Below are 26,614 nucleotides of genomic sequence, written 5' to 3'. Positions count from 1 at the left end.
AACTTGAAAAATTCATAAATAAATTAAACTCCTTGCGAAGTATCAGAAGAAAGCTAGAGGTAGGTCAAATTTTGTTGGAAAACACTGATTGGGTGGCAATGAATTTTTTCTTGGTTCCATTTCAATTTCTCTGAATTGTTTATGTCAAGAAGAGATGGATGGAATTTTAAATAAAAACTGAAACAGAAGTCAAAATGCTTTGCTCTGATTCAATATCTTGATATTTCTGTATTTTAAATTGAAGGGATTTTTCTATCTGAAATTTTTTTTTTCGTTACTATTTTAATTTTTAAAATGATATGTTTTCAGGCAGTTCATGTTTTCTCATTTTGACTCAGGTTTTTTGGAACTGTTTCAGGCTTTTTGGAATTGCTGGAAAATCGGAAAAGCTTCATGTGGTTATAAACAGAGTAGAAACATAAGCCTATTGATTTACCTTTTTTATTTCCTCTTTTCGTATTCTCTTCTTTAAAGAATAAATCTCTGAGCTATAATGTGAGACCAGGTATGCAACACAAAATGCAAGCATAATCTACTAAATATTATTCCAGTAATAAAACACAAGTCATATAGCAGTCATATTAATGAAACAGCCTGATACCATATATCATGCTATATACCTGAGTTTTCTTATTTTGGATTACAGGATCATGAAGTCTTTTTGTTGTTGTTGTTGTTGTTGTTGGGGGTTGGAGGGAAGATTAACAAATGCATTCTAGTTCAGCTTTAATTTATACCATAATTTTTAATGGTACTTCACAGGATTTTATACGTGGCCTTGGATAGGTAAGGATTTTACAGGCTTTCCATTAATTACAGTAATTTTGAAAAGTTCCGATTCATGCTCTGATAAATGTTGGTCCAGGATTTGAGAAAAATATAATTCACTCTGAGGAAATAAAGGAGACGATTCATAAGGTGAAAGTGAACGTCTGTAGAGTGACTTACTGGATATATGATTTTTGAAACTAACCCACCTGAGTTATAATGAGAAAGCAGCTGCGGGGGAAGTTGTCACGTTGCATACAGATAAGCATCGTGCAGATGGGCCAACATTCTCCTTGCACACATATACCTATACGGTCTGTCATACCCATCCAAAGGTGAGTGCATCACTCAGTATGTGATTCATAAATTTGTTAACTTCTTACAGCAGAAAATTTGGAAAAATATCATCATATGAGTGCTAAAACTTATTAGGCAATGAAATTAAAACAACAATTAGCCTAAGGTAGTGTTTTTTCTTTTTTGTCTTTCGCTTTGATTTCCTGGTATTTCACAAGCTTATGTATAATATGTTTTACTGTAATTTCTTTCATGGAACAATGGCAAACCTCTGTACTTCAATGCTATCCAGTCGCTGCCAGCCCCATCTCTTGCTGTTGTATGCTGCCCCAACAGTTCAGCTGGTGATGGCAGTGTCAGCGCCCCATTGCCAGGCACATTCCAGCTCACCTTATGAATCAGTCTCTTTTTTGTGTGCCTTTCACTGGAAATCCACTTAAGTGTAAAAATATACAGTGTATTATACCTGCATCTTTAAGGAAGCTGAAGCACCATATACCTATTAATAAAACTGTTGAGAGTCAAGTATATCAGAGCATGTATCTCCTGCTTTTTTAGAAACTGACAGATTTAATCAATTAAACTCCACTGCTCTATTCATAGCTCAGGTTTTTTATGGTACAAAGATTTGCATTCCAATTAGTGCTCGCAAAGAAAGTTTCCATGTTAACCTGATCAGTAGTATTTCCCCCTCCTCAGTGTCTATCTTATTCCATTGAGACTGTGGCGATGTGTCAGGAAGAGCATCTCTGCTACCTTCTGATTGAACAAAACTCTCTTAGGTTTCCTTTGAAATCTTGAGGGCTTGTCACTTGAGATGTTATTTTTTTAAGCATGAACAAATCTTGTCAGCCTAAGCTGAGAAATCAGCTGTGTTTTATCAGCACTTTGGGATCAAACTTCACATTCAGTATTCAGCACTGGGTGCTGTATGTGAGACAAAACTAGAGGTTACAGTCTGCTTTAGGGAGACCATCTCTGGTGGCAGGGGGGATCAGTTTCTTACTGTTTACAGAATACATTTACAAAAAAATAACTCAGATACTTCCATTTGTGTGATATATAAAGTGCCTAATATCTTGCAACACTCGCTTATTTATGTAGGCACATTATGTTGAATTAACTACAGCTTCTTTGACTTAAAGTGCCTTGAATCCACACTCAACTTTTTAAAGAGAATTAATTGTCATCATAGGTCTTTTGTAATTAATCCTCCTTAAGGCTGAGGTAATGCTGCTTTGCAGCAGGTCTATCACTTACCCAATTACACACTGATTGCTGCACTCCCTAGTCTTCCATCTGGACATCTGTAGAGCTCTGGGACTCAAAAAGCTGCATGCTCAGTCCCATCTGGAGGAGTGTCACAAAAGCAAACATCTACAAGATGTTGTTGGAGTAAGTAAGACTGAGATGGTAATTCCTGTTCCTACTCCCAGTGCCAAGTCAAAGGAAGAATGCTCTGTGATAGTGACTGAAGACAGGACAGGACTAAGCCTCAGTCAGTGCTCCCAACACCCGCACGTTTTCTTGGGAAACAGAGAGTACTTTGGCAAGTCCTTCTAGCAATACGCACATACAGCGTTTCTACCAACACACTGGAAAGATTCTCACAAATTGCTGTAACCCAACAGGCATCCAATAAAAGGTGACAGGCTCCCAAAATACTATAAAGGGAAGAAAGCAACCCTTTCTACAGACATGCTGAGGTCTGACCAGCATATATAGTCTGAACTATATGACCTAGCAGTCAAGCGAGAGCTCTTCGTGCACAGACACTTCCGAGCCTGTGCTGTGGAACTTGTAAAAGGCAGGAATGGAAGCTGGGTCCCAAGACTGAGCTGTACGTCAGCGCTACAGTGCAGAGTGAGCAACGGTTGCGTGGCATCCACAAATCAGAATGTATAGGTGTGGGCATTGATGGGCTAATGTTTGAACTAGGAACATTTCTTCAGAAATGTTAATTTTTAAAACTTACCTTGTACTGTGGGTGCAAAGTGACATGTGCGGTGCGGGTGTCGTAAAGGAGAGCTCATGGTAAAGCAGCTAGTTTGTTTTAGCATACTCATTTCAAGACAGGTTTTATCCTTAGAATTGTCCTTCCAACCACGTCGTCTTCCATTTCTGAGGCAGTCATTTCTCACCCAGTGGCAGTGCTGTATATTACGGGCCTAGCTGAATTTGCTTAAAGCCTGTAGGGAACATCCAAACTACCCCGTACATTCCCTGCTTGTTGCTGCTGCCGCCTTTCAAGTTTTTCTTCCTTCAGTTTTGTAGGCAACAAGGGTGTCCCACCACTTTAAATTTGGGGGAGGAAAAGGGTTTTTGCGTGGATGTTCTGTCACTTCAAATGAGCATCAAACAGCTTAGCAGGATCATCACCTTCTCCAGCATAAAATTCTTCAGCACTGCCTTTCCTCCCAGGATTGCATCCTAGCAGGCATTCACAGCTCACCAAGTAAAGCAGCAATGTTGCACTCTGTGAAAGCGAAAGCATTTGCAGAGAAATGCCTCCAAGCGGAAAAAAAAAAAAACAAACCCAAACCCACCACACACTGCTTTTTACTTCATCCTCCAGATTTCCTTCTCCTGAAACCCTAATGCTACTCCTCCAAAGCTACAAAGCCAAATCCATCTGACTGTGTGAGTGCCAATACAAGACATTATCCTGTTTATATTAAAGACTGCTGTAAGTGAGCAGTGTGTCTTCCTGGCTGCTCTCATGGCAGTTTAGAAATGGAGCTGGCAAAACACAGCTGAGTTATGGGAGAAGCATCACTGCAGTTTAACACAGCAAGTCTCAGGCCTCCTGCCAGTTCTATGAGGCATCTCATAAAGCACGGTGAGAAAAATCACAGAGCTGACATGCAAAAGTTTGCACTGGGTTCCTGGCCAAAATTACCAACTATGAAGTCAAACAAACAGAATCTGTAAATGAAATGGTTAACATGGGAATTTCTGTAAATCAGCTTTAGGAAGTGGTGTGGAAGCCCTTACTTCCGTTTAACATAGTCTAGCACTGACTTCTTTTCCTCATGTTAAAATCGCCATGTAGACAAGCCTAATATGCTAATAAAACATCAAGATAGCTTAAAGTTTAGAAGACTTTTTTTTCATCCAGAGTAGCTTAAATCAGCTTCTTTTGGCCTTTTATATATTACATCAGAGAGCAAGAAATATTAAACATTTCTTATTTCATCTAGCATCTTGAGCACACACATAAATATATACTTTAAAGAAATGTTTAAAACATCTTTTTCTCATAATGTAGACCAGTGTGAGAACCCTGAGAAAAGAATAAATTACAAGCATGCATAACAACCACATGTCAGTTTAAAAACCATGCAATAGCTAAGCATGAAAGGGAGAGTTAAGGGATTATATGTGGAAACAGTAACTCTAAAATTTGTATTATTCTAGGTTTAAGTCCCACCATTATCATTATTTTTAATGGTATTTTTATATGCCGTTGAGTAATAGTTTGTCCACATCCTGGCTTTTATCAAAGGAACTGCTTGTGCAGCAGTTGTGCTGTCAATAACCTCTAATACAGTTATGGTCACTTAGTTGAAAAATTTGGAAGTTTAATTTAGGTGAAATTTAAATTTGAAATTTCAAGTACGTTATTCTACCATGTTCTCCCTTGGTATTGTTCAGTGAAATGCCATATTCAAGGAAATCCATGAAACTACAGTTCAAAGACTGTGATAAGAATGGATTAGTTTTGTACCATTTTTAGCTCTCATTACAATTTTTGTTGCAAGACTAAGTCTACAGATTGAGTATAAAGTATATCAGGCTTTAAATTCAGTGATAAGTCATTGTTAGGACAGAGAATTTTGTGATAACACAGGCAGAAGATTAATCCACTCTGACGACAGCCTTGCAAGCCTATGAGGAACAGAACACAGAGCAAGATTTATCCATTGCATTGACAAGGACGGTAAGGGGAATGGGAAATGGAGCAAAATGAGTCCATTTGCATGACAACCTAAGACTATAATCATATGGTTCCACTCAAATCCTACAGTAATGGACCATAAAGAAAAAAGCATAAACAAGGCACATCATTTAAAACTATATTGTACTCATCAACCTTTCCAGTGTCTGTAGAAAACATAATCAGGGAAGAAAAATTAATTTCAGTCTGCTAAATTACACTGTAAATGCAGAGGGGATACAACAGAATTGTTCAAACAAAGTTATTCATGTGGCTTTCATAAGTTTGAATAAATTCATTCTGCTCTGTATTCACAAAGATGAGACTATCAAACTAGATCCTCAGCTTGCATAAAGCAGCATAGTTCCCTTGACTTCAGTGAGCTCAAAATCTTCTCAAAATCTCCAAGGAAACCCTCTTCTTGATAGGGAGGCTTTGAAAATACTGAAATAAAAGGTAATTCGAGATACCTAAGGGAGAATTTTAAAGAATGGAGATTGGCAAACAATGTGAAATATAGAATAGCAAATGTACACGTGCACCTTCCACATCCCTGTAGTTCCCTGAAACGCACTGAAACTTCTCACGCACATCCATTTGTGCGCCCAGGTGTTTCTAGGATCATGGCTGTAAGGCTGTAGGGAAGAGATTTGTGAGCTGAAGTCCAGCATATCATCATTTGAATTAAAGCAACTGTGATGAGTGTTAGGGTTATAATGTATATATCATGCATATACTATAAATCTATAGTTGTATTCTTTAAGTAATTAAAACAGTGCAAACTAAGGCACAGTCACCAAGTAAATATGATGTCATTATTGGAAAGCTCTTAAATGCTTTGTCTAAATGTCAGAATCATAATTGCATTAATTTAGTCATGAACCTTTGCACTTTCTCAGCTAAACAATGGAATCTCATTTTAGTTTCCTTTTACTTTAAATACAGGCATTTCTGTGAAGGAAGTTGCATATGAATATCTGCACGTCTCCTTTCCTGCAACCTTATGAAAAAAGCTGTATCATATGTTGTAATGAGCACTGACTATACTACATACATAGAGCAGCAGTGTATTTTGAAAATACTTAAAACAGTTAATCTGAAAAATCTGAATTAATAAGTGAAGACTTTGGTGCACCAGTTCAAGCAGTACATGAATAGGCTCGTATTTCAGTTGTTTTAAAGAACAAGTCCTATAGCCATGCATAAGCAAAATTTCCACTAACTTTAGTTTGCAAGCAAGAATTTATTCAGGAACTGTTTGCCATACCTGGGTGTTCACATAATGAACTATATATTACAGAGGCAAATACATATTTCTTGCTGCTTTTTGAGCATTGCAGACTATATTCCATTCTGTTTTTGTCATTATACTAATGTGCAGAACAGACCTGAAAACAATTTAGGCTAATCATCCAAAAGGCCAAGTGGTCCTCTGTGAGTGTGTGTGTGAGAACTTTGACACTGCGTTCATGCAGAGCTTAATGTGGAGCATAGATTTGAATTTACTGAAGTGACTGAAGAGGCTTCTTGTCCTTATATACGCACTTAACACAGTATCAATGCTACTTAAAAATAATAAGGAATAAAGGATGGGGAGAATCAAATTAAACCGCTCACCAGCTACCTCCATTCAACCTCTTCTTGGCATATGGACGTCAAATCATTTTAATCTCTCTGCTATAGCAATGTTTCACATGCACTGTGTCACAGTATTGCAAATTCCCTGCCTTATTCACAGGCTTTGCTTCTCTGTTTTCCCTTTCTAACATCTGTGCGGATTTCAGAGATAACCTTGATCTGGGTTAGCACTGCTGTGCAATGCATAACAGAAGTGGTACCAGGCTGGACCAGTTCTTAACTGCCATTATAAAATATCTCATTCTTTTATGATCTTGATTTATGACATATCTTATGGCATTGTTTTAGAAATACACGGGGTCACGTTTAAAAGAAGCTGTGCCTTGTGTAAGCAGTGTAATCTCTGCTGTATGGGTGAGGAAGACTGTTACTTCTTGAAATGGCTAAGATCAGCATGGTCCCCCAAAGTCCAGTTGCCTGCCTGGGGCTTCGGCTGGGTGTGTAGCTGCAGAGGAGGGCAGAGATGTCGTGGCCAGCAGCCTGTTTGCAGGAGCTGTGAATGGCTCAGTTGACCAATACCAGGTAGCACCTGTACAACCAAACCTGCTGGGAGCTCATAATCCCCTACCAGATGGGACTGAACCACAACGGCAAAACAGTTGGAAATAGGGGATTGCTCAGGAGCCAGTGCAGATGGCAATGGAGGGCTGGTCAGGACTGCAAGTCTTTGCTTGACATTGGGTGGGCGCTGATACAGATGGCGAATGGGATGTGTAAGAACTGCAGTTCTCTCCTTACTTGTCTTGTGTCAGATTGTCTCTGCATAAGAAAGGAAGAGGTCTTCCAAAACACACTCTTAGCTTCTAGGACTCTCTCCCCTCTCTAGAGATATCCCCCTAGCCCTGAAATGTGAGAGTTGCCTAGAAACATGCAGGTTCAATTTTGTTTGGAGGGATTATTTGTATATGGGAGTAAAATGTGAATTTCCTGTATGCATTTGCACTAGTAAATCTTTAGCACTCAACTGTTTGCAGAAAGTGAACAGGGAGTAGTCACGAATGCTGTCAAAATGGATTTGCTTTCAACTTCAAATGAATATTCATGAATAATTTCCTCCGCTATTTGCTCACCACTCATATTTAATGATATGGGAAATGGGATGAATAACAAGGTGCTGAAATTTGCTGACAATACACAATTATTTAAGTTAATATAAACCATGGAGCAAAGTAGGGAATTTCAGGAGGAGCTAATAAAACCTGAGTGACTGAATAACAAGATATCAGATGAAGTTCAATGCAGACAAGTACAAGATAAGGAACATTAGAAGAAATCATTTGAACTACTTGTACATATTGATGGGGCGTGAATTAGCTGTAACCTCTCTGGGTTAGGATGGACATACTGTCCAGTGGCAGTGGGGAAGGAAAAAAGACTGCAATCTATTTCTGGGGAAGGGTGAGTCCAGATCAAAAGGATCTCTTGAATCCTACTTCAGCCATAAGCAGGTGTAATGTAAAATAGAAACAGTGACCTCTAGACCTCTGTGCAGGAGTCTAAGCTGGGGAAAAAAAAATGTAAACAGTTTGCTTTCAGAGTCAAAAGAGCATCAGCATCATACAAAATAATAGGAAACTCTGCGACGGGCATATTTTGAGTTTCTTCAAGATATGCCGCAACCCAGCAGCTAGCATTAGAGAACAAAAAGAAAGGTTTAGCAATGAGTAATTAGGTTTAAATTAAGATGCTAAGGTTTTCATTGAAGCAACTGAGACAATTTGTTGTAGCGGTGGTCTCTAGCAGAGGGTCAAACCAGCATATTACAGGCTTTAATTTTAAACTGCTACAACAGGACTTGCCAGAGCTCAACCATCAGTGCCATAACACCGCAGGAACATGAGCCCTTAGCATGAAGAAGTGGGTGAGAATATGGCTCTAATTCACTGTCCTGGGCAGCAACAAAGCATGAACTTTTCTGTAGCTGCTACAAACTCTGCTGTGTAGTACTAGGGTCCAGAGGAAGATCTCTCTGGAGTCAGTCCACATGAATAACATGGTTTGCCAAGTGACTGGGGTACGAGAAAAGCAATCAGATCAATAATAGCAGGGATGCCTGAGGACCTGTTCCTTCTGCTCTTGTCTCTGTCAAAGCATTCTCCATGCTGTCACTGAGTGGAAGGTCTTCACTTGCACTCTGTGGGCTACTGCCAACTTTTCTCCAAACTTTACAGCTTCCCAGTGAACTACCATGTTCCTGAAACCTTGAATGAAGGAGCTGATATCACAGAGAAAGAATATTACAGAGTAATTGGTTTCTTGGCCCATACATCACAGAGAACCTTCTGCTTATGAAGGGATAATGCAAAAAGTCAGTGGTGATACAATGTTTTTAATGCAGGTGTTTTGTTTTGACTTATAGCACTCTTGGCAGTTCATTGAATGAACTTTCCACTCTAAGTCCTAAATGATCGTCCAATATTTTCCTCTTCTGAGTATTATTTTGTTCACTGCTACAGTCCTCAAGCATTTCTCTTTCTGCAAGGGTTCTCAGATAGGAAGTGCACAAATTCCAGAGGAGCCACTGGGAGAAAGGAGGAAGAGATGCAGCTGAGGGGAAGTGGTGAGGCAGGAATGGGGACAGGGGGAAGAGGGCTCTGGCCATGGCAGGACAGTGAGAAGGGGGGCAGAGCACAAAAGCAGCAGATAGACAACACTTCCAGGAGCTGTTAACCAAGACACTTGTAAATGTGAGGGACTGAGAGGATGGAAAGGAGCTGCTTCTATTCCAGCATTGTGTATACCTTGTCTGACCACAGTCCTCTCCATCCCTGTGGCCACACCTAGCTGGTCACACCTCCTTCTCTGCTCCCTGTGGGCCTGCATCTCTGCAAGATGCAATGCCACAGGAGCTGGAGGTTCCTGGGAAGTGTAGGACCAAATCCCAAGATCATCACTTAGCACCTAGTGATTCCTCAACAGACATGGAAGTTAATTCAATAAGGACCAAAACCTATATCGTAATTTAAGCATTTTTAAGCCTGCTACCTGAGGAGAACAAAGCCAGGATGGTTTTGTGGGATATTGGCCTGACTAGAATATTGACTGGAGTGTTGTGAGGGTAAACACCTGGACAGGTTAGGACAGTGACTGCTACACTTGGAGTCTTAAGATTGTACATTAGAAGAACAAGAAGTGTCAGAACTCTTCTCCATTGTAAGTAAAACAAAGAAGAGGTAATTGTGGTCTTCTAAGAGCTAGTCTGGTTATCTGGTGGTTTATCTATTAGCACTGCACTGTAAGAGCCCTTCACGTCTAACGCTTTGGTATAAAATGAGTGTGGATTAAAAGCAACTGGTAATCTGGCATTTCATTGATGTAATTATTCATGGGGTTCACTCTATTCCTCCTGCAGAGATGTGCCTATCATTAGCACTACCATAGCATGACCAGTCCCAGGAGAACATAAATAGACATGGAAACTGAATTACTTTATCCCTTTTAGCTGTGAGGATCTTTATACTCAGTCTGTACATCTCTTCTGTATTATAGCAGATGCGGAAACAGAGCCCAATTTCAGAGCAGTTAATCTGGCTTTCAGAAACATTGCATTTACTTTAAATTCCCTCATTTCGTGACTTCATCCAAGGTAAAGCAAAGAGGAGAAAGAAACTGGCTCTGAACACTGAAATGTGCAATTTCTTTCAGATGGACATAGCTACGCAGATTTAGTAGGATGTGTGCATGCATATGTTTATGTGTGTTTGTGTGTATATTGCTTCAGAATTGCCTAGAGTTACATCATCCCAAGAGATATATTCAGCCCTGTATGCTCAGATGGAATATGATGTTTGCACATAAAATGATAAGGATTCGTGAGGCACCCAGACAGGAAGGTGAGGTGAGGCAGTTATAAAACAGATGCTAGCACTACTTTTGTGCTGGAGTCCTCTGAGGTAGGCTGCTCTGTGATAGACTAGTCTGTGTTCTAAAAAATGTTTTTCCTGGATTTTTTATTTGAAACTAATTTTAACCTACCATGGAAATTCATTATTTTGATCTGACATTAAGTACATTTTCAATTGTATCCAGATTTTATTGACTAGGGAAAAAAAACTGTAATTGCTCTAGTGACTAGGATAAATGAAACATTTCTGAAGTAGTATAAAGACCAGCTAAATTCTTGAAGTGACAGGATTTGGTTTGAAACCAATAAATTAATTTGGTATTTTAAAAAAACAGCAAGCATCAGAGAAAAAACTTTATCCAAGGCATTTGTTCATCCTCAGCCTGTTTTACATCCCATTCTCCTTTTGGCAGCAAACTTGGTAATTGAAGTGAACAGTCATCTGTCAAAAAAAGAGCAAAGGCTGAAAGGAAAGATCATGATCATCTTTTTATTATTGGCATTAAATATTTATCAGCCCAATTCAGTAACAGATACATATATGTGCTGATGTGATAGAGATAAATGTGTGAGTGTGTGCATGCACATGCATGTGGCTGTTCTGCACATAGAGTGGATTATATTGGAGCACAACGTTGATGGGTCAGATACTGGAGCCTGAGGGTGCTGAATATATCTTGGACTCGACAGCAAGGAGGTTGAAGATGTATGAACCATACCTGGAGCATTCAGGATCTCTCAGTCTGATACACACTCTCATCATTCCCTCTCAGGATGATCCATAGTGGTCTGAAAGCGGGGTCCGCAACCTATGGCAGATACATTTGTAACCCATCAAACATCTTTTGGCTCTTGCTAAGTATCTACTGACATACTTAACTTCTAATTTGAGAAATAAATACATGTCCTGTGGTTTTCCCTACTGTAATATAAAACTGTGAACGTGGTGAGACTCTTTGGTATATATCCAGCTAGCAGTCCAAATTTGATCACACCAAAGGAATAAATAACTTTAATACAGTAGATCATGCTTATGTTCATTTGAAGGAAATACACCTAATACTAGCTCTGTTCAGTTTTTGCTCACTTCAGTTTTTGCTCCTTTGTTGGTGTACATTCATTCCGGAATGAAAGCAGTTGCTCTATATTTACCTATATTTATCTTTTGAAAGCTACCTAAGACTGAGCTCTAGGAAGTGTTAACTTCCCTCCCTCATCAGCTGCAGGTGTTAGTTTCATGGCACTGTCTGCACAATCAGCATCCCAATTACCTTTAAAACCACTGTGAATAAATACATTTCTTCACAATGCAAAGCTTGGAAAATATCCAGTAATTTCTAAGAGCAGTCTTCCTATCAGTTCACCAGCAAAAAAAACCAACTTGAGAATTCTACAGTTACATATAAGATATTGTAATCACAGCGATCAGTAATCAAAAATATGTGATTTGAAGTCAAGTATGTTAACCTGTGTATATTCATTTACTTATGCCCTCCTAACTCAGTCTTTCAAAGATAAATGAGCCCATTTATAAAATGAACAACATATTTAAGCATAGAACTGGGGCTTTGCTTCACATTTGTAAGAATGGAAAGGCTGTCTTTTGGAGTGTTTCCACAAACCATTTATTTTTAATGCTTCTTTATTTCGAGGCGAACAGGGGTGGATTCTGAAGTACTGACATTCCACATTCTTGTACCCTTTTTATTTAGTTTAGACATATTCTCCAGTCTTCCAGGAATATGCATGTTTGTGCATGTCCCTCTTCCCTGCCTATAGACAGGCACCCATCAATACTTCAGTTTTATGACACCTCAATATTTTTTTCTCAGCATATTATGAAAATTTTGACAGCACAATTTTGAAAGTGCCTGCTTTCTCATGTGTTCACCTGCTCATCTCCACTTGTTTAACTCTTTATCCCTATATGCCAATAGATATTATCAGTAAACCCTCCTGGTTTAATCTCCAAAATGTCTCAGAAATCTCCCCTTTCCTCTTCGTTCTCCCCATAAAATCTTTTTCAAGTCCATCCTTCTCCACATCCATGCCTACTGCGACCTTGCTGTCTTCAGCCTCTAACTGACATTCACATTAGCTAGTTTTTAAAGTAGTCTAATGCAAAAGTAATCCACTGCTCCCAGTATTGAGATCTCATTAAGATATTCCTAAATCCCCCTTCTTCACTGTCTCCCTATTCCCTTCTAAATTTGATCGAAGCTCCTTTTATCACCCAGAGTTCCTCTTGACCTAACTTTCCTTCTGCTGTCCTTGCTCTGTTCTTCCACATCTTTCTTCCTTACGTTCTCCCTCCTCACCCATTGCCAGTCACAATGTAAACCATTTGCCAGTCAGACCTGTGTACCACCTTTGGTGTCGTCCACTATACCTGTGAGTGGAGTAGTTCGGCCATACTATTCCAGAAGGAAAGTAACCTGATCTGTTTGGCGTACACCCCTTGATGTGTTTGAAACAGTGACTACTAAAAAAAGCAAGTTATCATGCTTTTCTAGCAAAAAGGAAAAGAGGCATTTGTCTTCTTATAGTGAGATCTGGGTTTTTTTCTGAGTCATCCACAATCTCTCCAGTGTCCTTAGGCCTTGAATCAGAAAAGGAATTAAATTTTTTACTGTAAATTTACTGTCACTATGATTCATGAAATTGCTCTCCAACCAGTCTATCTGAACACCCCTTGCAGAAAGCTGACGTCTAGACAAAATTGAAACGTACATCTCTGACTTTTTAAAAATATGTTTCCAGCTCTTAAAACCTGAATTTTAGTTTGTAACTTCTTGCTCTCTTCACTTGCTTACTATTAAACATCTCTTAGCTTGATTTTGGGGAGTAAAAAGACACAGGGCAATAAGATATAATTTCTGCATTATAGGCTTTTCAAACCCAGCCCTTATTAGTCTGCTGAAATTCAGCAGCAGGATCTGTAAGTTAGGTCAGACAAGCCAAGCTTACAACACAGCGCATGTCAGCATGAAGGACGGGACATGCAGATCAAAGCTTCCCTCAGTTCATTAGACTTTCCGTTCCTCTGTGTCTCTGTGCATTAGATTACGGGAAAACTTAACAAAACGAACTAACTCCTAGTCCCTTCCTCTCTTCCCCTTTAAGTTCTCCCTCCCCCTCCCAAAATCAAACACGAGAAAAACAAGTCTTCCTACACCTGGACCCTTTGTTCATTATTCTGCGGTTCATCAAAAATTAACATCCGGTTACTGGAGCTTCCTCTCTCCTTGCCAAGACGCTACAGAAGTACTTTGTGCCAACCAGACACCTATGTGCCATTTCCGAATGCCTCACACCTCCCTGGCCTGAGTAGAGTTTAACCCATTGAACTCCAGCCAGCAGTAATCATGAAGCTGGAAAATGATGGTGAGCAAATAGTTCCTAACAAGTTTAGAAAAAATGTTGCCACATCCACATCCACAGATAATTCCTAAGAGCAGGCTGATGCCTTCCTGTCAGTCCCCTACCAAAGTCCCAACTTCAAAACTTTCTAGTCAGACATCAGATATTTCATCACAATGACATTCCACAGCCTCATGTCCATTTTGTTTAGATTAGAGATTTCTCTGTTCTTCCAGCAGCATACCTGTTTGTGCATGTCCCTCTGTTTCCATCGATAAAGACAGGCATACATCAATACTTCACTTTTACAGTGCTTCAGTATGTGAGTCGTCATCTACAGGAAGCTGGGAAATGACAGTATGCACATCACCCATAACAAGATTAGAGAAAATATTGCCATGTCCATGCATAATATAAGTACGTGCTGAAGTCTTGTTGATTAGGATGCTATGATGAGGATAGAACTGCTCTCACATTTAACACAAAGACATGCCAAATGCTTTACCAAATTGGCTATATTAAATATGTCCTATTAGACAACACCCTGTTTCAGTCCCACGAACCCATAGAAAGTTCAGCTCCTTCGGTTCCTGAGATTCCCGGCCATACAATTGCCTTCCTGCCTCTTTCCTCCCTGCCTATACGTCTTTGTTTTCCTCACAAAGCAGAGTTCAGTGGATTTCCTGTACCTCCTCACAGGCCATTACCCTTAAAGCAACATTGCTTGGCTGGAGTAAGGACCTATCTCAAAACTGAAGAAAGCAGTAGGAAGAAAGATTGCAGTCAGCCAAGACTGTCTCCAAAAAAATGGGTCTTGGGGCTCACATATACTCAGCTCACCAGGAAAAGGTGGAAGGAAGCATGTAGACCGTTACCTCCGCGCTCGTAAACCCTGAACTAGTTACTAATCTCCTCCACCTTTTCCTCACTCTCCCTGATCCGCTCCACCATTCTTCTGCTGCTCCTTTACTCTTTCTGCCAGCAGGCTGTGGCTCATCCCTTCCATCTTCATCCTCCCCCTGCCCCAGGCACTCTCCCAAGCAGCTTCTTTAACCCATGCTCCTCTAACCCACTCACCCCTGAATCTTCTCTGATATCCCCTGCAAGACCCAGGCTCTTGCTTCTCTTTTCTCATTTATTCCCTTCTCATTTATTTCCTACTTGCCAGAAGACCAGATCCTCAGCCCCTCCTGACCCTCCCTGTCCTGCCTGTGAGTCTCAGGAGCTTTTGGGAACGCGAAGCTCAGGACAAAGGGCAGTGTCAGGGCTGCGCCTGCACCAGGACGTCACTTTCTTGATAGGCATGTGTGCGTATTTTGCACATAGTCATACATTTTAAGGCAGGGAGTCTTTTTCTGTGACACAGGGGCTCTGCACCAGGCACCGCACAACAACAGCATCACCAATGAAACTGCTTCCATTCCTAGGTAGGTGAAATCTCCTTCCCTCGGGAGCGAGTGGCAGGTGGGAAGGGAGTGGGGTCTGGCAAGGAGAAATGAATGTGTCAGAGGTGGTAGAAAGCTGCTGTGTACGCAGGACGGAAAGTCCCCATAGCTTTGATCAGTGCTGCTACAGGATTCAGTAATTGCATGGTTAAGATCATCCCAAAACCAAATCCCACAAATGCCAGCCTTTAGCTCATTGTGGGCTTTGTTCTGTAAAAAACAGAAACATTGTGGGTTTCCGTGGGTTTGGGTTTTTTTCCCTCCCCTCTCTCTCCGTCTGCTTGGGAGATTTTTAGATTTCACATGTTATGAACAGTAAAATGACAACAGAATCCCACAGGTTTCTGTTTCAATCTCTGGAAGATGGTCTCCTCTCTCAAAAATAGAGGGAAAAGATGAAACTTGGTGATACCTAAATTGATTTGGATTATGTATAATTGTTAAAAAATTATGTGTAATTTTTAGTCTTGAATTTTTCATGAAATTTTAATTTGTCCAAGAAAACAATGCCTCAGTGAGCTTTCCTGAAGCAATGAAACCTGTAATTGTAACACTAGGCTAGCAAATATCCAGAATAATATTTGGGTAGGGAAAAGCAGAACCGCAGGGGAAAACAGCATCCAAAAGGGTCTTTGTGTTCATTAAGACCTGGTAACAATTTATAAAGTACAAAGTAAAAAACTTACTTTCCCTTCTGCGTTAACTGCCTCATTTCTAACCTGTTACAGAGTGTGTATAATTATTCAGTGAGCTGTTAGTTTTCTCAAAGGGAGAGATTCCTTCTTTGTGTTGAAAACCATATGCATTCATACAATGGGAAAGTAGTTATACCATTTAGGTGATTTTTTTTCCATCCAGTGGATGGAAAAAAGAAGACAATACTTCCATAACATGGAAATGGTATTTTAAGAGATTAACTTCAAATAATATGGATACGTTTTTAAACCCTAATGTCATAATGTTGTAAATACTATGACATGTCATTTTAATGTCTCAGACCATGCATATTTGTTAGCTACACAAGTATGAAAGTGCTTATAAAAATAAAAACTCCGATCAGGGGAACCCTCTTTGGTATTTTTCACTTTAATAGGTGTAGGGCAGTTTGAATTACACTCGATACATAATTCAGAGTGCAAATAAATGTCTGTGCTTTACTGGTAAGTACTAGAGAGCTTTGAAAGCCTTTCAAATGTTTTCCCCACATCACTGAGTAACTTCTACTATGTTTACCAATTTTATACTGGTTGAGCACATACACAAGTTCTTAATGTAGTCTCTGCTGTTTCTAGCCCTTGGGTAGTTTTACCAAAGAAGTTCCTGTAGTTGGTGGCTCTTGCCCCATCCTGCAATGTAGCTGAGTCTGTGATGATGTTAAGTTTACTGGAATACACTACTTTTGCAGATACTTTTTGCCCAGATCTGTTTTTAGAGCTCAGAATGAAGTTTTTAGATAAAGAAACAAGTCTGATTTTCCTTTGTCCCAGTTCTGATTTCCAGTCTGCTGGACTATGGCTGCACTTCTGCAAGCTGCAACATGACATGCCACAAAGACGCCAGGTGTGAAGTTCAGGGTGGGACAACAGGCTGCTACTGCTCCCAAGGATATACAGGAAATGGCATAACGTTCTGTTACGGTAAACAGATTTTACCTATATGCATTTCTGTTATGTGCTTGCTTGAAAAACTTACTGAAGGACCCGTTAGCTCAAGGATTAAACTTTATGTCACAACACCTTACACTAACATGTTCTCAAAGCCAAAACTTTAGCAGTTTCTGAGAAATTCTACAACTTACTCTCAGCCTAGTATTTTAATATAGTATAGCATGCGTCTCGGTTGAATATGACCTGTTTTCCAGCTTTCCTTTTCCATGAGTGATGCTGATGTAGCTTCTCTGGTTTAGCTTCAGCAATTTCCCTTGTGACTCAGATCTTCTAAAGCTTGGAGTTGGCATGACTGCTACTTTACAGCCCTCACATCTCACCCACACACACGCAGCGCTAGGCCACTCTTCCCAGCAGCTGATCATGATCAAATAACACAGCTCCTGGGCTACTCTAGAAGACCAAGGAGGTGTGTGTGCCACAGAGACATGTCTGCATGCGAGGCCAATGTTAATTGTTCCACTAAAGCTGCTTGCAAGGGAAATGTGCCAGAAATCCTATGCAGGGATCTGCCTCTGGGTGCTTCTATCTTCCATCCAAAGAAAAGGATATTTTCTCTGCCCTCATTTCTGAGTTGTCCTCCACTATGAATAGCTCTAGTACTTATGTCCACTGTTAGGTGTGCCCAGCTGCAAGCAGGCTGAAATTCTTATGAATCTTGTCAGTTTTCAATATCCTGAGAAGTAGTTATGAATACTAACCATCCGTTTGGTCAGTTTTTGTCTTTCATGCATCTTGGGAAATTTAACAGTAACAGAAGCACTTCAGTTTGGTATGAGCACAGGTGAGCAGCCCACCTTTAGTTTGGATTTTTATAGCTTATTTGCCATGATGTACTTGGAAGTGTGCTTGTTTTAGGAAAATTTAGAATGCAAAGACCTTTTTCCTATGAAAGCTGCATACCCTTTTATAAGCTGGGAATGCTTAGAGAGAAATATAGCTGGCTAAAATAATAAGTAATATGGAATCACAAAAATGGTAGAATAATTTAGTTTGGAAGAGACCTCTGGAGGTCATCTGGTCCAGCTCCCCAGTTGGAGCAGGTCCAACTTTGAGAAGGCTGCTCAGGGCCTTGTCCAGCCAAGTTTTGAGTATCTCCAAGGATGATAATTGCACACCTCTCTCGGCCCTTGTTCCAGTGTCTGACTACCATAATTTTGAAAACCTTTTTCTGATATCTGGTTGCAGTTTCTCTTACTGCAGCTTATTACTTTTGCCTCTCCCATGCATTTACTGCTGTACATTTCTAACAATAGTTTAGCTTCATCTCCTCCCATGACCCTCCATTAGGTAGCTGTAGACAGCAATATGATTTCCCCTTTGCCTCCTCTTCTTAAACCTGAACAAGCACTGTTCTCTCAGCCTCTTCTTAGCCTCACGTCATGTAGTCACTGAACATATCTCTTGAATTTCATGCTAAACTTGCCCTAAATATAGGTCAATCATTATTTATCTATCAGCCTGGTCAAATGAAAATAAGAAGAAATGGCCTTCACCACACTAGTGCTGTATTTGCACTAATTCAGTTTTACTACCATGAACAAGATGGCTGATTTGAAAGTTAAGTGCACATTACATTTGCAGAGTCAAGGGCCTACACTTGTGAATAATGTAGAGGAAGAAGAAAACCAAGTCAAATTTTACCAAACAAACATTTACCTGGAACAAATCAAATGAGCATTTACTTATCTACCATGATCTGGTATCCACTACACTGTCTGTACTTTTCTAGAAAGTTGTGATTATGAATCATCAATTAAATCTACGGTAAAGATACCTGTTGTTCTTCACTGACGTTACTGATTTCTTAAATCCGTCCATTATATATGTACCCATTCTGGTGTTATGAAATCCATTTTTGCAAGGATGGATTTATCTTACCTTCCGTGTTCTTTTTTCTCATACAGTATCTTTTTCTTACTTTTCTTTTGCCTGCATTTTCTTAGAGAAATCTACATTCGAAATCCATAAAAACGTTTATGGATCATTTAAAGACAGTTCAGTACAGTGAAATATACATTCACAAATGTTGTGAATCAATTAGTTGTTTATTAAGAATTATACTAAGTGTTTGGAAACTCATTCTTCAAAATAAAATTTCCAATGTCAGTCCAGGCAAACAAGCTACTAGATGTATTTGTGGTGCTTTGCAGTTAAGTGGCAATGGTTTAAAGCAAGCCTCATGTCAGGAGACCAGTGTTTTCTCTGGTAAAATACCTCAACAACCACCAAAGTCACTTACCCTTCAGCTAAGCAGCAAAGCTTGTATCAGAACTGTGTGGCTGTTACCCCTGAAAGGGAGAGAACGTTTCTCTCGGGCAGCATGTTGCACAGTGCATTATTAACATTGTGCAGTAGTCCTCTAATAGCAGAAACAAGTAACCTGAATTTTAATTGGGTAGGCTGAAAAAAGGATTAGAAATATAGGCTAAACCCTATAAATAGTTTAAAGCTACGAAAACGTAAAGCAAAGCCTCAGTTGTTTAATGATGTATTATATCTTGCTGTTCTGTGTGGCGAAAGCGGCAGGTGTATCTGCTGTTCTAGAGACAGCTACTCATTTTTCTTCAGTTAATAATCTTAGGCCTTTTACAATGATAGTCCAGTCACCTTCAAAGGAGATCATCAATTATGTGCTAATACAGGCATTTTCTAAAGAGTATATATGGTACGTTGTGTTTACATATTTGCCCTTTTAGTTATTTAGATAGGTTGTGAGAGTCGTAATTACTGTCAACAACATTAATAATTTCACATAGCGTAGAACCAACTTCTTCATTGTGCTTATCCAGTAAACAATTAAACCAGAACAGTGGTTGTTTTGAGGGTTTATTCTGGAACAAGAAATTTGTTCTCCCTGTAAAAATGTTGAACAACAAATAATGCTAGTTTCCAGGTTAGTCCTCTTAAGCTTGTATAGCTGGAAAACTGTCCCTTTTTATTTATAGGTACATTCTCACAGTATTTGAAAGGTTTACATTTGTTTCTCTACTTTCACTTGCTTCTAACACCTCTTAAATACTTGTAAAAGTTATTTCTTTGCTAGCTCTGTCTTTTCAGTGTGATACACTTAGACATTTTCCCTTGAGTTTACTGTGCTGCAAAAGGCAATAATGCTCTGTTACATTTATTTCCTAGCACCATTATTGATGAATCATGAATCACTGATGTCAGCATACCTTAGGAATGGGGTTTGTTAGTTTTTACTTTGCTCCCTTTGCCAGCTGGCTAAGTGACTGCAGAGAGCTCAAGATTATTGGATTTGCTGTGTATAGATAAAGACATATAGATATGAATTTAATTTCCTGGTGTCAAAGTCATGGCTTTTAAAATAATTATCCTCTTACAATCTTTCCCACAAGATTTCAACCACTTTAAATTAGGTCATATTTTGGACTTTCTGAAGGCATATTTTGGCCAGTCTAACAAAAAGCTAATCCTCTTCATAATCTCATTGTCTTCAGTAAGAATATGTGCAGGAATGCACATAGTCAGGAGAAGAACTGATTGTAGGGTCTGGCCTCTTTTGTATATTGGAATTATAACTTACATAGCAATAAATTCCTTCTGTACAGTATCTTCCAGAAAGCCATAAATGAGTCACCTTGTCAAGCTTTACACCTCTGAGGTACAAAATACTATCCCATTCTTCTTACTTCTTCTTTTGTATTTATATTCCTTGCTTTATGTAGTATAAGATGCAAGAGAATGGCCTCTGAAAATATAACTATTTGCCTTTTAGGACTCAGTTCTTGGGCAGATGTGTATTCTGAATGTAATGCATGAGGCTTTAGTTTCACATTATCATACACCTAATTGAAGTAGCACAGCTAGAGCTCTTGGCATAAAAATAAAAATATATCCAGATAAGACTGATTTATAGACAAGTTAACTTCCTCTTGTGCAAAAATGCCATGGATTTTTTACAGATAAATAGCATATAGTTGCCACTTCTGTAAATCCACTTCTTTATATTAAAAGTCAGCCATATAAATTAGGTGTTGCTCATAATCCCAGCTTTCTTCCAAAAGAAAATTAAAGGAAACAAACAAAATTTCAGATCCTTTAGAGAAGATTGGAGTGGAAATAAAACTTCATAGAAGCCAATATTTTATTTTTAAAACAGGGAAAAATGAGTTGGCATCGTTGATGCTTTCCTAAGCAGCTCTGCTGTTTCAATACTGGCTGCTTCTTGATTGCTGACTGCCAATTTGCTGCTTTGCTGGCACACTGCAGGAAATTAAAGTAAACAGTGTGATCACAGTGTTTACTTTAACTTTGTAAAATACGGAAGGAAAATGAAGCAGTGCTGTTTGTTCCAGGAGGGTAGGCAAGCAAGCAGGAAAAGCCTGAACACAATATCCCTCCCAGATATCCTTGCACAATATTCCCTTGTAAATGTCACTTGCAAATTATACTGCAAAACTAATCAGTCTTACTCGTGAAATAGTTACAGCACTTCCAGAAATAGTGAGCATGGACTTAGGCTATCAGGAAAACGTTGTGCTGAAGCAAGGCACTGACTCTTTCTGAAGTGCAGTGCAGGAGGATTTATCATTTTCCGGAGGCAAAAAATACATCAGTGCAAAGTGGTATTTTATATCAAAATACAGAATCCCTGTTAGAACACAGGGCAATTTGTGTAAACTCAGCTGAATCAAATTGAAAGCCTACTCAATATCTGAACACAAACATATTTTCTTGTTTTACTGAGGGTCATACGACCAACTCTCTGGCTTTTGCCAGCCGCAAAAGGAGCTTCCCTGTGAGACATCAGCTCCTTGCTCTAAGGTGATGTCGCTGTGTCCCACCATCAACTTTTATTGCAGTCACTGCATTTGTTTTGATTCACTGGTGTCACCATTGTCATTCTGCAGCACCAAATTGGTATATAGTTTTGAGGGAATTCTTTCCTTTCAAATTAACATGACCCTGTAAAACCACTGTGTATAATCATTTCATTCTATCCAGAAGTGTCCTTCAATAGAAAACAATCTAATCCAAATGCTGGTTCACCAGAGGAGAATTTTTTGTTACCAGCAGGCATACATCACTGGATGTCACTTCTGTGTTTACCAAATAGTCTGAAATCACTGATACGGAAGATCCAATCCACACACTTCCTAAATTCATTTCACTGCTATCAGTTACCACAAGCTATAAAAAGGCAAATTGCAGCTGCTCTAGCATAGCACAGCAGGAGAAAGATATGCCTTAGCCAAACACAAATAACAAGGCTCAACACAGTGGGTGACAGCTTGGAAAACTTGGGATGTGCTACGCAGGAGGCCAAAGCAGACCGCTGCTTCCCAGCCCTTTTGACATGCTTCTCATAGCCTCTGGGCTCATCTCTCACTCTTCCTTACCTTTTTTCCTCTTCACCCCTCCTCCTGAGTCTCCCAATCTCTGCTGCTTTGCCTCCAAATTCTGCTGGATCTTTTACACGGTTTCAGGTTGGAGTGTGGTAAAACCAGAGTGAGGGCTGTGTGAAACAGCAGAAGTCCTCTTCAAATTCAGAATTCCAACTCCAGGCTTAGGTGTCTGGCTTTTTGGTGATCCCAAGAAGTGTTAGCAGACACCATCCTGTTTGTTGCATATGTAGGTATTATATTTAATTAAGCCCATGCCTTCAGGGTTCCTCTCCGGGGGACAGAAAGCTTTCTTCCTTTCCAAGTCTTCATCGGTCATAATGTAGCTGAATGTTTTTCACCTTTTCCTGAAGTGCAGAGACTGACTGCTGAGCTGTGCGATGTTACCCAGCCAAGGTATCTTGATCACACATTCCGGATTAAACCTGTAGGCAGATCATGGAATTGAAAAGCTTGAACAAAATAGCCATGAGGATTTGTTATTCTGGTGCATGATGGTCCGCTTGCCTGGGAAAGCATGGGTGTTACTGGACAGGTTAACATAGCAGGTTCCTGGCCATTTGGGGACCTACGGCTTTATGTATGGCTTTTGCCTTTTCATGTGCAAGATGTTACACTTTTCTGTGAATTTGGGAAGGGTTTGATGGCTGTGATGTACATAGACTGCTGGGGACTAACCAGCTGCTGCATGGTTGCCTTCCAGTCGCAAAGGACAGAGTTATGTTTATGCTCCTGAAAATAGCCATACCCTTGGCTAACATTGTTAGTCAAAACAGTTTTTTTGTAGAGTTGACTTTACTTTTTATAACTGGAATTACTTACTGTAACTAGCTACTGTTGAAAGTACATTTTAGTTGAAGCGTTTAAGTGTAGATCGGGAACTTGAAAGGGGAGAATGTGTTACAACAGTGCCTGGTGATGCATGAGAACATTAGTCAGATAGAAAGCAGTGCAATATGTTTGAAGTAACAATATGATCCTGCTGAATAAGACACAGTGGAGGCTGTCTTACTCCAATTGTCTTACCTCTGTAAATGGCTGAGTCCATAAAATTTTGACTCTAAGCATTTTATGCATTCAAAGTGCCAAATCCAGTTTTCTCACTCATATAAAAAAATTCCTCACAGTTTCTCACCTGAATGAGATAGAGAGCAAGCTTCAGAGGGTTAGCTGTCCTTCCTGCTGCCAGAAAACACAGTTTGCCTGGGCCAGAGATACAGCCCACTATAATCATTTATAAGATTGACCCTCATTTTAATAAGCCTTGGACCGCGCCTGTGAGAGACTCATAACATTGAAAATTTGAGGTGGGGGGAAAAAGGCAGCTTTATCTTTTTTTCCATGTTTTTTTGTTTACATTTTCTTGAAACGGTACTTTGAGCATGACTAAAATACAGTAATGCATTTTTTTGAATGGGCCAGAAAGAAACAAAACTTCCTCTTGTTACATTTTTAATCATATCCAGTCTCTCTTTTAAATTAGTCCTGTTTGCATCTAAAAAGAGTTTTTAAAATGTGTGTAGATGATGTGGTAGAAAAGAGTTAGTTGTCGCTCTCAAAAATGTACCCAAACTTTCAAGCTGATCAGCTGCACATGGACGGTTTCTTATTTGTTTAATTCAAAATGTGTTTTAACCTTTGCCAAATAATGCTAATTTCCTTTCTTGAGAAAATACTCTTTTCATCCTGCTTTATGGTCCTAAGAATCAATCAATATGTTACATATTTAGAGGATGTGGGAAAATTCATTTAAGGAGCTTTAAACTTATTATCTCAGTCTGCTTATTTTGTGTCTGCCAGAGATATGATTCACTTCCTGTATCTCTAGCATCTGAAGTGGTCCCAAAAGGTCCAACAGTAACAACACATTCTTCTCACTTGCTGGTTTGAAGTAAAAGGATGGAAGATATTTCCAGAACACATATACTCACACATGTATATTAAATGTGCACAAATGTGCACGCAGGAACCTATGTGCAAGTAGGTATGTGAATAAAAAGCAACCTTTTCTAGGAAAAAATCTAAAGCCATTTCAAAATTGTCAGTTTTACTCATTCTGTGGTTGTATAGTTGAAACTAGCTTTTGTTAAGGAAAGGCAGGATTTATTGGAAAGAAATTCCTTCCATAAATTCCACTTCCTTGAGACATCTTCTGTACCTAGGTCTGCGCATGGTAGAGCCTGTTACAGCTACCAGATTCTGCAGCTGCCTTTGGGGCTATGAAGTCAGAGCTACCCATGTAACAAGGAAAGTATCATAAGGAATTACACACAGAAGAGATGATAACGTCATTTCTGTGCAGCTACATTGATTTCCATACAATATTCCACCAATCTGGCATACTGATTTTACTGTTGTCTCTGTTCAACAACTCGTAGAGTTCAATAGTAGAAAGGTGTTTTCTTTAGGATTGTTTTTGCTTTTTGTTTGTTTGTTTGTTTTCCTCTTCCAGAATAAACTAGCCAGGAGTGGTGAAGTTGTCTGTAACCTCATTTGAAATGTGTAATTTATCTAGGATGATTTGCTGGTGCACAATTTTTCTGTGTATGACTGTGAAAAATTGCCGACTGAGCTGTTGGCAGACAGAATATCAAACCCTGCTCAGCCCTGTGTGTATGAAAGAGTTTAAGAAGGTAATTGACACTTTGGGCCTCTATTTGCCAAAGAAAGAGATAATGATGTTCTCCAAGAAGATTAGAATCTAACCAAATATTGTGCTCTAAATATAGAGCACAAAGCCAGGCGATGTTTGTGAAAATGCTGCTCGGCTGCAGGAGGAGGAGGGGGCTGAAGGACTGCAATTTTACACTGTATATTTTTTAGGTACACAGATTTAATTTAGAGATTATGGCTTGAAAATGAAATTTACAGTATGTGTGTTTTTCGGCGATAAGAAATTGATTTTGTGACCTTGGTACACACTAATTGAAATATCTGGCACTGTGTTTTGCTGAGGTTAAAGGAAGCCATATATGCCTGGAACCGCATTCTTCTTTCACCTTGAACTGCGCAGTTAATCACAACCACAATCACTGGCAGGAAGGAAGCTGCTGTTTCGCTGTGGTACAAGGAAGCTGAACAATCGCTGTTCATTGTCTAATGGATAGGTTGTTGTGTGATTACTTCGGGCTAAATTTAAGAGATTCACGATAACTTCAAACTGGAGACTCCTGGTGGAATTAACATTCAATGAGCACCAGGGGCCGGAGCTTCACCTGCTGCCACGCAGCGGATGGAGCAAGCAGACAGGTCTGCACAGCGGAGGCACGGGGGCTTCTCCTTTGATCTGCCCACCGCAAGCGTGGCTGCTCAGTGAGGGCTGAGACGCCTCTGTCCTGTCCTCTCTGCTGCCGTGCCAGGAGATGGTACAGGGAAAAGGCTCTCTGGTCGTGCTCTCCTGCATGCTGTTCCAGCAGTGGGGAGAAGAGCAGCACGTGGGCTGCTCTGCCCTTAGACTGTTATTCCTGCTCCTCCTCTCGCTTGAAAGGCCAGTTGTAGCAGTTAGGTGCAGTAGCTATGCCCCAAGAGACTCCGCTGGTGGGTTTTTGATTTAAAATGGCTGGTTTATGTAACTGGGTTTCTGTCTTAGCTTAGACTTGTACCACTGTGACAGTCTAAAGTTGTCTATAAACTAGTGTGGCAGGGTGTCCCATTATTTTGCTTATTACTTAATGTTACATGTTTGTTAGGTTGGCACAGGATCGTGTTTTTCAAAAAGGAAAATGAAAGCCCCTGAAAAGCCTTGACGATAAATGGTTATTTGTTCAAAAACAGCCGAGTCCAATCTTTGTTTATGTTAGTAGGCTTCATGTAATGGTGTTGCAATAAAGAAAAACAGCTCTTCGGGATATGCATTGGCTTTTATGTTTTATTTGTAATGAAAGCTACGCGCATAGGCAACAATCTACATAAGTTACATTGAGGGAAAACATAAGCATAGATGGTGACTTGCACGTTTATATTTTTAATATTTATTTGTGGCACAGTGTCTGGATCTCAATTTTAAAGAATGTGAAATTAGGCTGAGGTATTGCAGTTTTCATTCCCAGAAAGTTACCAAAGGAAGACTAAGAGAAAAGGTGAGTTCAGCTTACACCAGGAGACCACTGCTTCTCTCCTGCCGATTCCATGCAGAGGAACTGCGCGTCCGTTCCCATGACCATTGCACTATCTTCTCATATTCTGTCCCACGTTAGGAGAGAGTCCAGTGATCCTCACTGCCCTCCTAATGTTGTAATGTTTTTTGGGTATCCCCAAAGTTCAAATGGGCTGAGGGCAGCACAGCCCTG

The 26,614-nt window shown here is 39.8% G+C and overlaps 1 protein-coding gene across 1 annotated transcript in view; it reads left to right on the top strand.

The window, feature by feature from the left end:
• The first annotated feature begins 14,651 nt into the window (after positions 1–14,651).
• ADGRL4 (adhesion G protein-coupled receptor L4) overlaps positions 14,652–26,614 on the top strand; it is a 75,382-nt gene continuing 63,419 nt past the window's right edge. The window contains exons 1-3 of the mRNA XM_009486657.2: positions 14,652–14,693; positions 15,211–15,271; positions 16,777–16,926. Coding sequence (XP_009484932.2) covers positions 14,652–14,693; positions 15,211–15,271; positions 16,777–16,926 — 253 coding nt within the window. The remainder of the gene's footprint in view (positions 14,694–15,210; positions 15,272–16,776; positions 16,927–26,614) is intronic.

The sequence above is a fragment of the Pelecanus crispus genome, chromosome 5 (assembly GCF_030463565.1).
Source record: "Pelecanus crispus isolate bPelCri1 chromosome 5, bPelCri1.pri, whole genome shotgun sequence".
Taxonomy (NCBI): Eukaryota; Metazoa; Chordata; class Aves; order Pelecaniformes; family Pelecanidae; genus Pelecanus; species Pelecanus crispus.
This window is presented reverse-complemented; position numbering and strand designations above follow the sequence as displayed.